This window comes from Panthera tigris, chromosome D2 (assembly GCF_018350195.1).
Source record: "Panthera tigris isolate Pti1 chromosome D2, P.tigris_Pti1_mat1.1, whole genome shotgun sequence".
Classification (NCBI taxonomy): domain Eukaryota; kingdom Metazoa; phylum Chordata; class Mammalia; order Carnivora; family Felidae; genus Panthera; species Panthera tigris.
In genome coordinates this window covers 49,027,897-49,040,084 of record NC_056670.1, presented here as the reverse complement: position 1 = coordinate 49,040,084, position 12,188 = coordinate 49,027,897, and the positions used below count along the sequence as shown (strand labels likewise).

Sequence of the window (12,188 nt, the reverse complement as noted above, 5' to 3'; positions counted from 1 at the left end):
TTTTAGCCTTTCTGTATCTCAAATACATAAACAAAGCAATATGTACTACCAAGATACAATATGTACTATCTAGAACATCTGAAAAGTGCAAAAACACTGTGACAATACAGTGTAAATAATCTTGTTCCACCCAGGGCTGAGGGCGACGTCCATATCGGATTGGGGAGCCACCCCTTCCTGAGGCCTCACCTCCACATCTCCAGGCTCTCCTAGGAGCTTTGGGAATTAGCAACTAACTGACCCATCCTCACTTGGGCATCTCGGCTGCAGGCTCCTGGGAAGCCAGGCATACGGAGAGAAACAAGGGTGAGTAGTTCTGAATCTGCTTGTGCAGAATGAAAGCCCTGCTGTGAGGGAGAGAGAGTCAGAGCAGATGGCCCACCTCTGGCTTTTGAGGGATCAGGACTTGCCCTCCCACAGCCAGAAAGACAGAAAATGGAGTGTACTCAAGTTTGGGTATGGAAAATACCTCCAAATGCTGGGCAGTTTTCTGTGAGTGGGCTCCAGCAGTCTGGTCTGGCTAATATTCTGTTTCAGATTCCCTTAGGGGAGCCCCCCACCCAGAGGGAAGGAGGAGGCAGTCTGCTGAATACCGCTTTGTAAGTTGCTTCTTTTCATTTTGTACTGGAGTTTCAGGAACTGCTTTAAATGTCCCTATCCTCAAGTCTACTTTGTACCCTCTTCATTACAGCTCAGTGTACCTTTCCGTTATAGCCTGGGAAACAGACAATTCTACCACACCCTCCCCCCTTACATTTATTTTAGATTTTCTCTTTTCCTAAAATGTAGTTGAAGAACAATTTGCCAGACATATTCCAATGGAAATATGCTGCCAGGTATCCCCCTGCCCCTCCCCGACCCCCTAAATCCCTGATAAAGGAAAATGAAAATGTAAACTTTGGAAAGCCTGTACTCAGGGTTTGCTTCTAGAAGTATGCAAATGAGGCCCCCTTGGCCAGCCAAGCCCTTCTTGCTAGAACCTCTCTGGCCTAGGTTTTGAGGGCAGGTACTTTGTGGCCCAGGGCAGAGCTTTCCTGGCATTTCCCTGGCACTGGCTGGCTGAGGGCTAAAAGAATAGAGTGGGAGACCGGCCCTCCAGTACTCTCTAAGGCACTAACCCCGACATCAGAGACACTGGCTGGAAGGGCGTCCAAGCAGGCAGGGCTCACATTGGTTTTGGTTGGGTTTTTTTTTTTTTTTAATATTTTTTCGTAAGATGTTAATAATCAAAAGTAGAAAATAAAAATCTACATTTCATTAGAATAAGATGTTATCATGGATGCCATCTCCCATGATACTCTTTCCCCACCCTCCCCGAAGCAGGGCCCTGCCCTGTTATTTAAAATAAACAAACAAAAAAACTTTTGTAAGTGCCAAAGGTTGATGCATGAAATAATTACTTTTTTTTTTTTTTTTCATAAAAGTTATATACAAAATGGACCCCAACCAGTGAGGCCTCCTCATCTCAACCCTTATCAATCAAGATTAAAACTCAGTGCATGTGTGTGCTTCGTCCCGCGTCTGCAGGCTGCATCCGTGCCTTCAGGCTCTGTTAAGGAGAGTCGTCCTAAAGGTAAGCAGGGCACAGAGAAATGGTCAGGTGGTTGGCAGGCCCTTCCCCTGAGCAGGCAGAAGGCAGGCCACGCTATTTGGGGACGGCCTGGATTCAAAGATCCGGCCAAGAGGGGAAGCGTCAGCGACACTCAGACCCAAGTCCTCAGCCTCCCACCGACTGGCAGCCTGTGTAGAGACACCCCTGGCTGCCTTTCAGAAGGGCAGATCCATCACGCTCCCCAGTCCTCTCCCTTCCAGCAGACTTGGGCACGGGACTGGTCTCGGGGGCTCACAGGCCCATCCTGGGGGTTCTCCTACCTGAGAGTCTTCCAGCTATCCTTCTCCATGTGGTTTTCAGGACCTTCACTTTCAAAGGAGGCGATGAAGAGAGCTGAGAGAAGAAGCCCCTCAGAACCCACGTCCACATGCAGTCAGTCTGCCTACCACACCAGTTGTCCCTTCCTTTCTAGAGGTACAACTGGGCCTGGGAAGGGACAGTGACTTCTGGTCTAGACCTGTCCACAGGTCTCTGCTCCCTGGGGTTCTAGAGCTCGCAGCTTGGGGACTGAGAAGCTTCCTGGTTCTGCAACACTATCAGGGGGCTTCCAGAGCCCCATCTCTCCTTGTTCTCATCCTGTCACCTACCCACAGCCCACCCTCATGTACTCAGCCCTGTGGGCTCAGCTTCCCCTGTGATCAGGCCTGCCTCCCAGGGCAACCCCCCATGAGAGGAGAGGCCCTGGACGTGGGGAGTCAGGTGACATGTACAGTGCAGGGAGGTGGATGTGCTGCCCTGGGGAGCCGGGCCTCACCTTCCTCGCTGTAGATGGGTGCCGTGAGCAGGTAGTTCTGAATCTTCTTGTCCTTCTCGAAGGGACACTCTACCTGAGTCCATGTCATGAACTCATGGATCTGTCTGGAGATTTCCCAAAATTTCTGAAGGCACAGAAGACCAACTGGATGTTCATTTGTCACCTTAAGCTTGAAATCCTTGGTTTGGGCAGGGGATGTAGGTTCCGGTTTCATTCTGTGCCCCAGCAAGATGGGACGGTGACCCTGCTCAGCTGACTTTGTGGCCACGGCAGCACTTTATGCAGCATCAGAGCCAGTAAGTGTCCCCAAGACCACTCGGTCCTGCACTCTGCCTAGGCCCGAGGCTGCAGCAGGGTCTGTGCCTCCCCCGTGCAAGACCCCAAGAGGGCCCCATCGGGGACTCCAGGCTGAGGCAGGTATGCCAGCCATACCCAGCACAGCACCACCAACCTGAACGTGTCATGATCTCATTCTCTGGGGAGCTGTAGGGGAAACGGGGCTGTCCAGTACTTACCTCACACAGGTAAGGGGTAAGAAAGAGTTATGGATTCTTACACAGGCCCCCATAACCTTTGTCCTACCTTCCCACCATTGGCCAGCTACCCTTGGTTTCCATCTGGAATTCTGCTGCCTCCTCCCTGCTCAAGTACCTTCTTGCCTAAAGCCTTCCTCACTCCCAAACCCCCAGAAGTAGCCCCTTCTGTGTCTCCCTGGTGGGGTCAGTGTTGGGGCCACCCTTATACTTCACAAACAGCACACATAACCCACCCTGGAGCTTTCAGTCCTAAAGGCCTTTCCGCAAAGGGCTACTGCTTTTCAGCTCTAGTAGCACAGATTCTACCTGCCCTAGGATAAGGCTGAGAGGTCTGTTCTGCCCTGTGTTGGGACAGTCTGGCCCCCCTCCCCTCAGGCCACAAGGGTGCTGAGCTCACCTTAAAGTTAACATGCCCATTGGGCAAGTGATTGGTATGGATTTTGTGCAGGAAGTAAATGTCCTTAACGAAAAGGTTGAATACAGGGATAACAATCTTCTCTCTGCTGCTGTTGGCCATCTGGGACCTTTGAGTGGCCCCCTGCAGGGCAGTGCGGTAGTTGCAGAAGTTGCTGGATGGGTCCATGTGGTGCTGTGGGCAGACAGGAGGACCTGGTTGGCTGTGTTCTCCCTGTACCCCTGACTTGTTCAGAATGCCCCTTCACAGAGCAGGAAACAGCGATGGGGAAGGCATTTCCCTGCTGGGCAGCCCTGGACTGTCACCAGAAGAGACCTCCTTTCTGGGAGTGAGCACCTGGCTGAGTACTGGGTTTGGATCCAAACATGAGGAAAGTTACAGAGAAGTCTCACAGCTCACACACACCTCTTCCCTGCCCTGCTAAGCCTGGGTCTCACTTCTTTCCTTTCAAAACCTTCCTTTGCCCTTCTACTTGGACCAACACCTCCCAAAACTGACGAGCTCTGTAGGACACATTTGCAGAAAGTAGATTCTGTGATCAAATACTTCAGGGAAGGCTGCAGGTGAACCTACCCACTCTTGGGCCACCCGGATGATCCAGGACCGCAGGAACTCAAGCCAGGAAAAGGCCAGCCTCTGCTTCGTCAGCATCACCCAACACCCCAGCAACACCCTGGGACCCACTTTTGTCAAACTCTTTCCTAACCACTCTCTAGAACTTGCCTTAGGCAATGCCAGTTCTGCCTAAAGTTCCAAGGGCTGAGGAGAGCTTCAGCTACCCACCTCCTAGAGCAGCCAGGCCAGCTCAACATGCCCTACACCAGATGGCACTGTGGGCAGTGGGTTCTGAGCAAGGGGGCAGAGTGGATGAGGCTCACCCCTCCTCAGGCCAGTGTAGGACATGGCTGAGGTGCTTACCTCCAAGACGTCAAACTTGGCCGTCTTGACTTTGGACCACGTTTTCTTCAGCCTCGCCACAGGACTGAGGTTCATGCCAGCTGCAGGGAACAGCAGGTGGAGTCAGGGTGGGGTTAGGTAGGCCATGCAGAAGCTGGATAGGAAGCCCCTGGGGCCTGGCCACTCACAGATGATGGCCATCATGGAGTTGAAATTCCCGATGTTGAAGCACTCCCGGGCCACATCAATAAAGAACTCTAGCATGCGGGTCCGGTGCTTCTTCTTCACCACCTGGAGAGCAGCCAAACAGCTTCAGGGTGAGCCCCCTACAGGAGTAACCCCCCAACCAGTCCCTGAAGAGCAGCCTAGACAGGAGCTACACTGGGCCCTCAGAGCTGTCAGACCCAGGGCTGGGGAGATGCTCATCGGCTGCAGAGGCAGGAAACGCAGCTGTAGCATTTTCGGTGCTGGGCAGAGGGGCAGGAGGGCAGTCTGAGAGTACTAAGGGAGTCCCAGATAAACTCACAGAACATGCCAGGTACACTCCATGGATGGGTGTCTCATAATTACTGTGAGATTGGCTGGAGGGTAGGGGGGAACAGGGATGTTGGTGCCCCAGCAATGGAGACTTCTGTCTCCACTTTCAAAGTTTTATCATCTCAGGGGTGTAGAAGTCAGAGCCTCAGGAAGCACTGTGGGTCCAGAGAAGGGACAGTGTCACCCCACCCATATGGGCCATGCAGCACTTACCCGGCACACCTCGGTGGCCACTAGCATGCTAAGGCAGTTGAACCAGTTGTCATAGGCCTCCAGGCTATAGGTCTTGGTCAGGTCCCCTCGGCACTGGGAGAAACACAACAGGTCACAGGGAACCTGAGGACCCTGCCAGCAGGTGCTGCCCCAGCCCTAACCCCAGAAATGAGCAGGAACCATGGCCAAAAGAGACAAAGTGATGGTGGGGTGTGGGCAGCTGACAGGTCCAGGTCTCCCAGGAAGCCCCATCCCCAGGCTCCCGGGAACAGTGGCCCCCTTCCAGTATACAGCACCCTGAATAGCTGTCTGCTGACCCCTTGGGGCAGGCACCAGGCCACACCCCTAACATTTGGTTGTAAGGCCCCCACCCTGCATAGGTATAGGTGCTAGGCCCACCCTAAGGCCACCACAGAGCACACAGCAGCCCCTCACCCGGTGCTTGTCCCGAGAGTCCATGTGGCTGACGATCTGCATCAGGTCCTCAGGGTGAATGTTGCTGACCCTCTCCTAGGATGGGCGAGGAGGTAGCACAGGAGGGGTGATGAACCTGCCATTCTCCGGCAGGCCCCACACTCGGGGTATAGGCCATGTTTAGAGTACCTGTGAAGACCTTTCTGCGGGGGTGCACTGCAGGCCCTCCTTGATCAGAGCACCCAGCCAGTGGCAGGCCCTGAAATGCACCCCAGGGGTCTGCAAGACCCTCCCCTCCCAGGGCTTCATGGGATGAGGTGGAAGTCTTGGGGGCAGTGGCTCCTAGGTGCAGGGTACCTTCTCAGCCCAGGGCATAGGCAAGATGAGGTGACAGGGCAGGGGAACAGGCCCTCCCCCTCTAAGCCTTTCACCTCCTGGGCCAGTCCCCATCATCCCAGCCCCTCCCCTGTACATGGGGTTGCTGTGATCCCAGGGACCCAGGAACTGACAAGTGAGCTTCACCTGACACCCCAGTCTGACCAGCAGGGGAGGCCCTGCAGCACTATGTTGAGAAAGATGCTGGGGGTCCAGCATTGGTGAGTGCACCCCCGCCCCCATGCCAGGCAGGGCACAATGAAGCACTGACCAGCTCGATATGAGTCAGCTGCTGGGCCAGCACCAGGGGGTCACAGCACACACCCAGGATGTCCTTCTGAGTGGCTGGCGGCTTAGTCTTGAGGACAGACCCTTTGTCCATCGCCGGTGAGCGAAGCTTGTCCCGCAGCTCCTGAAGCTGGCTCCGGGCAGCCAGCGACAGCAGCAGGCTCTGTGTCATTTGGGCAATGGCCTTCTTCACTGTGCCATTCTCCTGTGGAGGTCAGGGGACAACAAAGGTGCAGGTGTGGGCCGGCAAGGCCACCACCTCTCCAGAGAAACCCATTTCCTCTCCAGGGATGTGCCCGACTTTGAATGCACTTGCCTACTAAAACCTGCCATGAGTGTTTGGGCTTTTGAAGGTAGAATGGAACACAGTGTGGGCTTCTCTGAGTACCGTTGAGGAGGGTGGCTCAGCTGGCTGTCCTGTGGGGATGGGAACGGAGGGCCAGGGCAGGGCCAGGGGTAGTCTTCTGGGTCTGAAAACCATGGTTTTCCTAATGCTCTCTAGCTGAAATACTTTTGGCCTCCCCACAGCAGGGAGGAGAGCATCTGGAAGGGCTTCCTCCAGGACCAGGAACCTTTGCTCTCTGGGTGGGAGCAGCCCCCCGAACTCTCCCTGGGCTTTCTGAGCCCTCCAGCCAGACAGAAACTGCTGAGCACACAGAGCACTTTCATTGTGGAGGCCCAGCCAGCCAGGTTTCCTGTCTCCACAGAAGGCCAGGAGGGAGCTGGGAGCCAGAGATGTAGACAGGCTCTTAAAACCTCTTACTAGGTCCCCACTCCACTCACCCCAAGCCCAGGAAAGGTGGGGCCTGGGCTCATTCCAGCCCGTCACTCGGGACACAGGATTTCCCACATGCAGAAGATGTCAAGGGCAAGTCTGGCCCATTGCTGGACAGCTGAGCAGTCTTGTGGGGAGGGGCAAAAATGGAGCCATCCAGCAGTTGTCTTGGGAGGGTGACCGCATAGAGGACCACATACAGAGCTGTCCCTGAAGACCTATCCTCCTGTGAGAGTAGACCCCCCTTCCCCAGACACATACCCAAGGGGTTCTGCCAGGGTCTAAGGAAGACCTCACCTCATCACACTGCGTGACCCGGTGGGTAATGGCCTTCAGTTCAGCCATGGCCTTCTCATCCTGGAAGTCGTAGGGGAAGGCTTCTGTCCACTCCTTTAACAGCTGCACAATCTTGGCTGAGAAGGACTTCAGCTTGGCCTGGGGTGGCAGGGTGTAAAGTCACCCTCCAGAGTGGGCACAAGATGACCAGTGGTACAAGCCTCCCCATCTCCCCCAGGTCTGCAACACTCCCACCCCCATTATCCCTCGTGGGACCTGCTCCCCAGCCCCATGCTGGGGCGAGGGTTCTAGAGAAGGACATCCCCACTCTGTCTACCTGTGGCTGTGTTGTACCTGCTTGGTTTCATATTTCCCCTTACGTCAGCTTTCTTTTTCACTTAAATTTATTTTCAAAAAACTTGTCCTCTCATAACCATGACATAGAAAACTAGTTTCCTTTGCTGTAATTAGAAGTTAGCCATTTAAAATGACAACAATGAAAACCAAGGAAAATTATTAAAAATCAGAGACTCTCAGGGCACCTGGGTGACTCAGTCGGTTGGGCATCCAACTCTTGATTTCTGCTCGAGTCATGATCTCATAGTGTGTGGGTTCAAGCCCCGCATCGGGCTCTGTACTGGCAGCGCGGAGCCTGCTTGGGGCTTTGTCTCCCTCTCTCTCTACCCCTCCCCCACTTGCTCTGTATCTCTCTCTCAAAAACAAAAATAAATTTTTTTTTTTTAAATGAGAGATTCTTGCCTGCCCCCTCTCAGTTAGCAACAGGTTGGCAAGTGCCGGGAAGGGGTGCAGACACTCAGAGGCATCCCTCTCTGGACCTCCTATCCTTAAAGATGGGCTGGGCACCCCTGCCGTCACCCTGGATCCACACACCGGTAAGGCCTGAGGAGGATGTGCCAAATGCTTGGCCGCAGTATCCCAGCGGGTCTTCAGGGCCCAGCCCCACACTGTCCCCCACACACACATGTGCCCACACCCCTCCTGTGCCCACCACAGCTCCCCAGCACTGACCAGCTCCCTGCCTGCCCAACCTGGACTGTTCTAGCTGCCCTGTGGGCCTCTCACCACCCTCCACCCCCACTTCTTCTTGCCCACATCTGCCCCCACCCCTGCTGAGCTGCCTCCAACCTGCCTGATTCTGGCCATGTCCCCAGCTGGTCCCCTAGTGATGGCTTCCCATGCTTTGGGGAGCCTCTCCCAGCTGGCCCCTCACTCCCTGCAGCCACTCCTCCTGGCCAGAGTCCAGTGCAGACGGCATCCAGGAGGCCTTGCTGATACTTCCCCAGAGGACCACACCCCACACTCAGCAGGAGCTAGAGCCTTGAAGCCCCTCAGAGGCCCTGCGGTGCATGTCACCATGAACACAGGCTGGCGGGTTCATGCCAGGCTCCTCTTAAGCTTCTGTCTCCATGCTGACCTTCAGCCTATAATTTCATCCAGCCACCCCGCTTGGACTTATTTCCACCTGTCTCTTCAGGAGCCTTTCCTAACCCTCAGGCTGTGCTCAGTGCCTGTCTTCCTGCATCCAGGGACTCCAGGAGCGCATCCCCGCATCCCTCCAACAAGGAGACTCAGTTCACAGGCCTGGGCTGCACACCTGCAGGGGCAGGTGGCCTAGCCTGGTGGAGGGAAGGTAGAGGGGAAAGTCACCAACAAACAGGGATGGGACATGCTCTGCCACAGCCCAGACTAGGCTCTGCCAGCTCTCTGATGGCACACTGACCACCCGGTCTTCTGCACCAGACCCTGGGCTTCTAAAAGTCTCATCTGAAGCACATGCCCCCAGGGACAGCCTGTGGTTTCTTGACTATCCCGGCTGCCCAAAGCCTGGCTCAAGAAGAGACAGCAGGGGCAGAGAGCCCCATTTGAGTCACTGCAAACCACTCTGAGTAGGAGTCAGCCTGCGAGTGCTGCCACCTGACCCCCACCCCGGAGGGGTCAGTGACCCAGGTCCCACTGCGGCCTTTCTTCCAGCGGGGGGTCCCGGCACTGACCAGGATTGCTGGCAGAGCTGTCTGCCGTGGCTCTCTCCTGGAAAGGGGTGTGAGTGCCCACCAAAAGCAGTTACTTTCAGCATCCCATGAAGAGTACCCGGCTCTGTGTGCACCCCATGCCTAATGGGGCGCCATGCCCCAGGCGCATGCACCCCATGCTCCTCTGCCAAGGAGGCCAGAGACCAGCCAATCTGCCCCATCAGGGAGGGCCCCCTGCTGGGCTCAGCCAGACCTGACCTGCCAGAAGCACGGAGACAGGCAGTACCCATCTGCTCCTTTACCTTCTCAGACCCGGTCTCCAGCTGCTGCCTCTGCTCCAGGCAGATCTGCCCCACGCGGGCCAGCAGGTCATGAGGGGGGATGAAGACCCGGGAGCTCAAGAGAAATGTAAAGATGTATGTCCTCTGAAGAAGAGACAGGGAGAGAGGATGAAGAGGAGGTCAGGCCTGTGCCGCCCCCTCCAGCTATGGTCACAGCCTGTCTAGCCACCTGCCGGGCCCAACAGCACCATCCAGCAGCCATGCCTTCTCCTGCATGGTTTACTCCACCTTGAACATCCTTTTCTCTCACTGCCACCCAAATTCCTGCCTCCCTTGCAAGGCACAGATCAAACCCCACTTCCCTGCAGCTCCTGGAGGCTTCCCCGGACAAGCTCAGCTCCCAGCAGTCTTGCTCTGCTGGGATTCTCCCCCACCCTCCGTCCTACCCCACGGTAGGAGCTAACACCCAAACCTGGATGTTGGTGGGACTCTCCCAGCCTGTGTGAGCCCATTGCCCAGCCCACAGTGCCGCCAGGGTCAGTCTCCAAGCCTTCTTATCCAGATCCTTACTGGTCTTGCCAATGGCGGGCAGAGTGGGGCATTTTTGGACCCAGCACCCAGCGTCAGGGACTGTCAAAAGCCCCTGTGCTAACAACCAGCTCTGGGCCTTATGTCCACCTGCTGTACCACAGCCCCTCTGGCCCACATCCATGTGCCCTTGTCCCTGGGCTATGTGGTACAGTTTCTGAAGGGCCCTCATGATCTGGACTAAAAGGTGTCAGGGAACAGGGCCCAGGGCCAAGGGTTCTCTGAGGCCTTTTGTCTGACATGGGTCAGCACCTGGGAGACCTTCACACTGGCTCCTGCCTGCAGACAGGTTGGACCTAGGAGTGGGGCAAGATGCTTGAAGCTCTCCTGGGGACTCTACCCCTACATGGGTGCTGCAGGCTGGGGGGCCTGGGACCCTTTGCCCTCACCCTGGGCCCAGGGCAGGTCTTCCTTGTTCCAGCCCAAAGCAAGTGGGCCGTGTTTGCTGGGAAGCGCAGGCCTTGCAGATCAGGCCTCAAGGCCTCAGGCCCTCACTGCCCCCCTGCAGCCTTCAGATGCCACTTGAGGAGATCCTCCTGGGAACAGCAGGCGTTCCTCTAACCCCCAACAGACTTCCCATGCCCTGTCCCCAGGCTGTGTAGCATGGGTGCTCAGGGATCCCAGCTGCGTGGTGGCCCCCTTCTAAACAGATGGCTCAGAAGTGTGATGAATGTCACCCAGGCATCACACCTTGGAGTTCCTAGCCAAGGCAAGAAGAGAACCCAGGGAGGAGCTGTGCATTTCCAAGGAGCACAGAGACTCGCTGGTGTGTGTGTGCATCCCCAGCTGCCCACATACACAGGAGAGGGGGACAGTGGGGGGAGGGAGGGAACCCAGGAGCTTGGCAGAGAAGCTGATGCCCAGCTGGACTCTGCCGGCCCTAACTCTGCACTTGCACCCCTTTACTCTCTCCTGGAAAGCAGGGGGTGATCCCAGGGCATAGTGTCTGGGGGAGAACACTGGGTAACAGCTGAGGAGGCCCCTCGGGACACACCTAAAAGAGAAGTAGCTCCTCCCACAAGGCCACAGAACAGTTCTGGGGTTGGAGGTGCCAGCCCCTGGGAGGCTGATGCTCTGCCCTAGGCTTCTTCAGGAGACCTGACCCTCAGCTGCAGTGTCTGCACCACCAATTCCAGCCCCAGCCCAGCTTTGGGTTTTCAAGTAGCATGGAGTAGACAGCCCCAGGAGGAAGGTAGGAGGCCTGACGTGTTGGGGGGGTTGTGCCAGGAACACCCAGAAACTGAGTTGGCTCCAGCACCGTTGGATAAAAGCTGGAGAGTGGATGGGGGCAATTCCTCCCCGACCCTCCCATGCAAGCCTGTGTCAGACGCCAAGGCCAGCAAGCACAGCTCTGTCCTCAGGAGGGAGGGGGCACCTGGAAGGGGACTGTTGCAGCCTGGCCCTCCAAAGGGAGCAGGCAGGCCCAAGACCACTGCTGCTAAGAGATGTGACCTCTCAGAGGCAAAAGGGAAGCCACACATGACAAGGGAACTATTTCTGCCTGTTCTAAGAATGTACCAGTGGCATCTTGAAATGAAGAGGGGGATCCGAATTGTAGTGGAAGGCCAGTCCTGCCCACGCAGGCATGTGCCGTGGGGTCTGCATGCTGGCTGGGCATGGCGGGGCTGTCCCTCTTTATTCTGGACCATGGCATTTCATGCACAAAACAAACTTCCCAGCTGGGTGGAGCCTCACCAGGACCCCAAGGCTCCAGTCTTACTCCTTAGACTCTTCCCTAAGGACCCTGTTCAGAACTCTGACCCCTGTTCCACCCCTTGTGTATCTGCTTCCTTGTGCCACCAAGGCTATCTCCCAGCTGCCTGGGGTCAGCAGGGACATCCCTGCAGATTCCTCTCCCCTGCAGGGGCAGGAGGAGAGAGCAGGAGGTAGGGCTGAGACTCCCTGATGGCCTGCCTCTCCCCTGTTGCTCTGTCCAGCTCTGTCTGGGCCTCCCTTCCCATCCCCGAAGCAGCTGCCCCTGGAACCTAGGTGACCCCGAACAGTCCCACCCATCTCCAGGCCCCAGGCACTTACATCCGGGTAATAGTCCACTGTGGGGACCAGGTGCTCCATCAAAGCCTCTAGGGACCCAGAGATGAGGCGTCCCTCTTGGAAGACGAGGTCCCCGGAGCTGCTGGCCCCACTTCCTCGCTCCCCCATGCCGGGCAGCACCTGTCCACTACAGCTGGGCCCAAGTATGCTGGAGAAGACGACGGACGTCTGGGGCATAGTTTCC

The 12,188-nt window shown here is 56.2% G+C and overlaps 1 protein-coding gene and 1 long non-coding RNA gene across 2 annotated transcripts in view; one reads left to right on the top strand and one right to left on the bottom strand.

The window, feature by feature from the left end:
- Positions 1–515: 515 nt before the first annotated feature.
- LOC122231894 lies at positions 516–2,391 on the top strand. Its single transcript, XR_006209180.1, has 3 exons — positions 516–599; positions 1,425–1,573; positions 1,913–2,391. It is a non-coding gene; the product is annotated as an uncharacterized LOC122231894 (long non-coding RNA).
- Positions 1,491–12,188, bottom strand: part of RASGEF1A (RasGEF domain family member 1A) — a 33,690-nt gene continuing 22,992 nt past the window's right edge. Inside the window, exons 2-13 of the mRNA XM_042960695.1 lie at positions 11,987–12,187; positions 9,386–9,508; positions 7,114–7,251; positions 6,025–6,246; positions 5,400–5,474; positions 4,965–5,057; positions 4,403–4,505; positions 4,236–4,315; positions 3,300–3,491; positions 2,367–2,490; positions 1,873–1,945; positions 1,491–1,567 (exon numbers count right to left, since the gene is read on the bottom strand). Of these exons, the coding sequence (XP_042816629.1) occupies positions 1,543–1,567; positions 1,873–1,945; positions 2,367–2,490; positions 3,300–3,491; positions 4,236–4,315; positions 4,403–4,505; positions 4,965–5,057; positions 5,400–5,474; positions 6,025–6,246; positions 7,114–7,251; positions 9,386–9,508; positions 11,987–12,187 (1,449 nt within the window). The 3' untranslated portion in view covers positions 1,491–1,542. The remainder of the gene's footprint in view (positions 1,568–1,872; positions 1,946–2,366; positions 2,491–3,299; positions 3,492–4,235; positions 4,316–4,402; positions 4,506–4,964; positions 5,058–5,399; positions 5,475–6,024; positions 6,247–7,113; positions 7,252–9,385; positions 9,509–11,986; position 12,188) is intronic.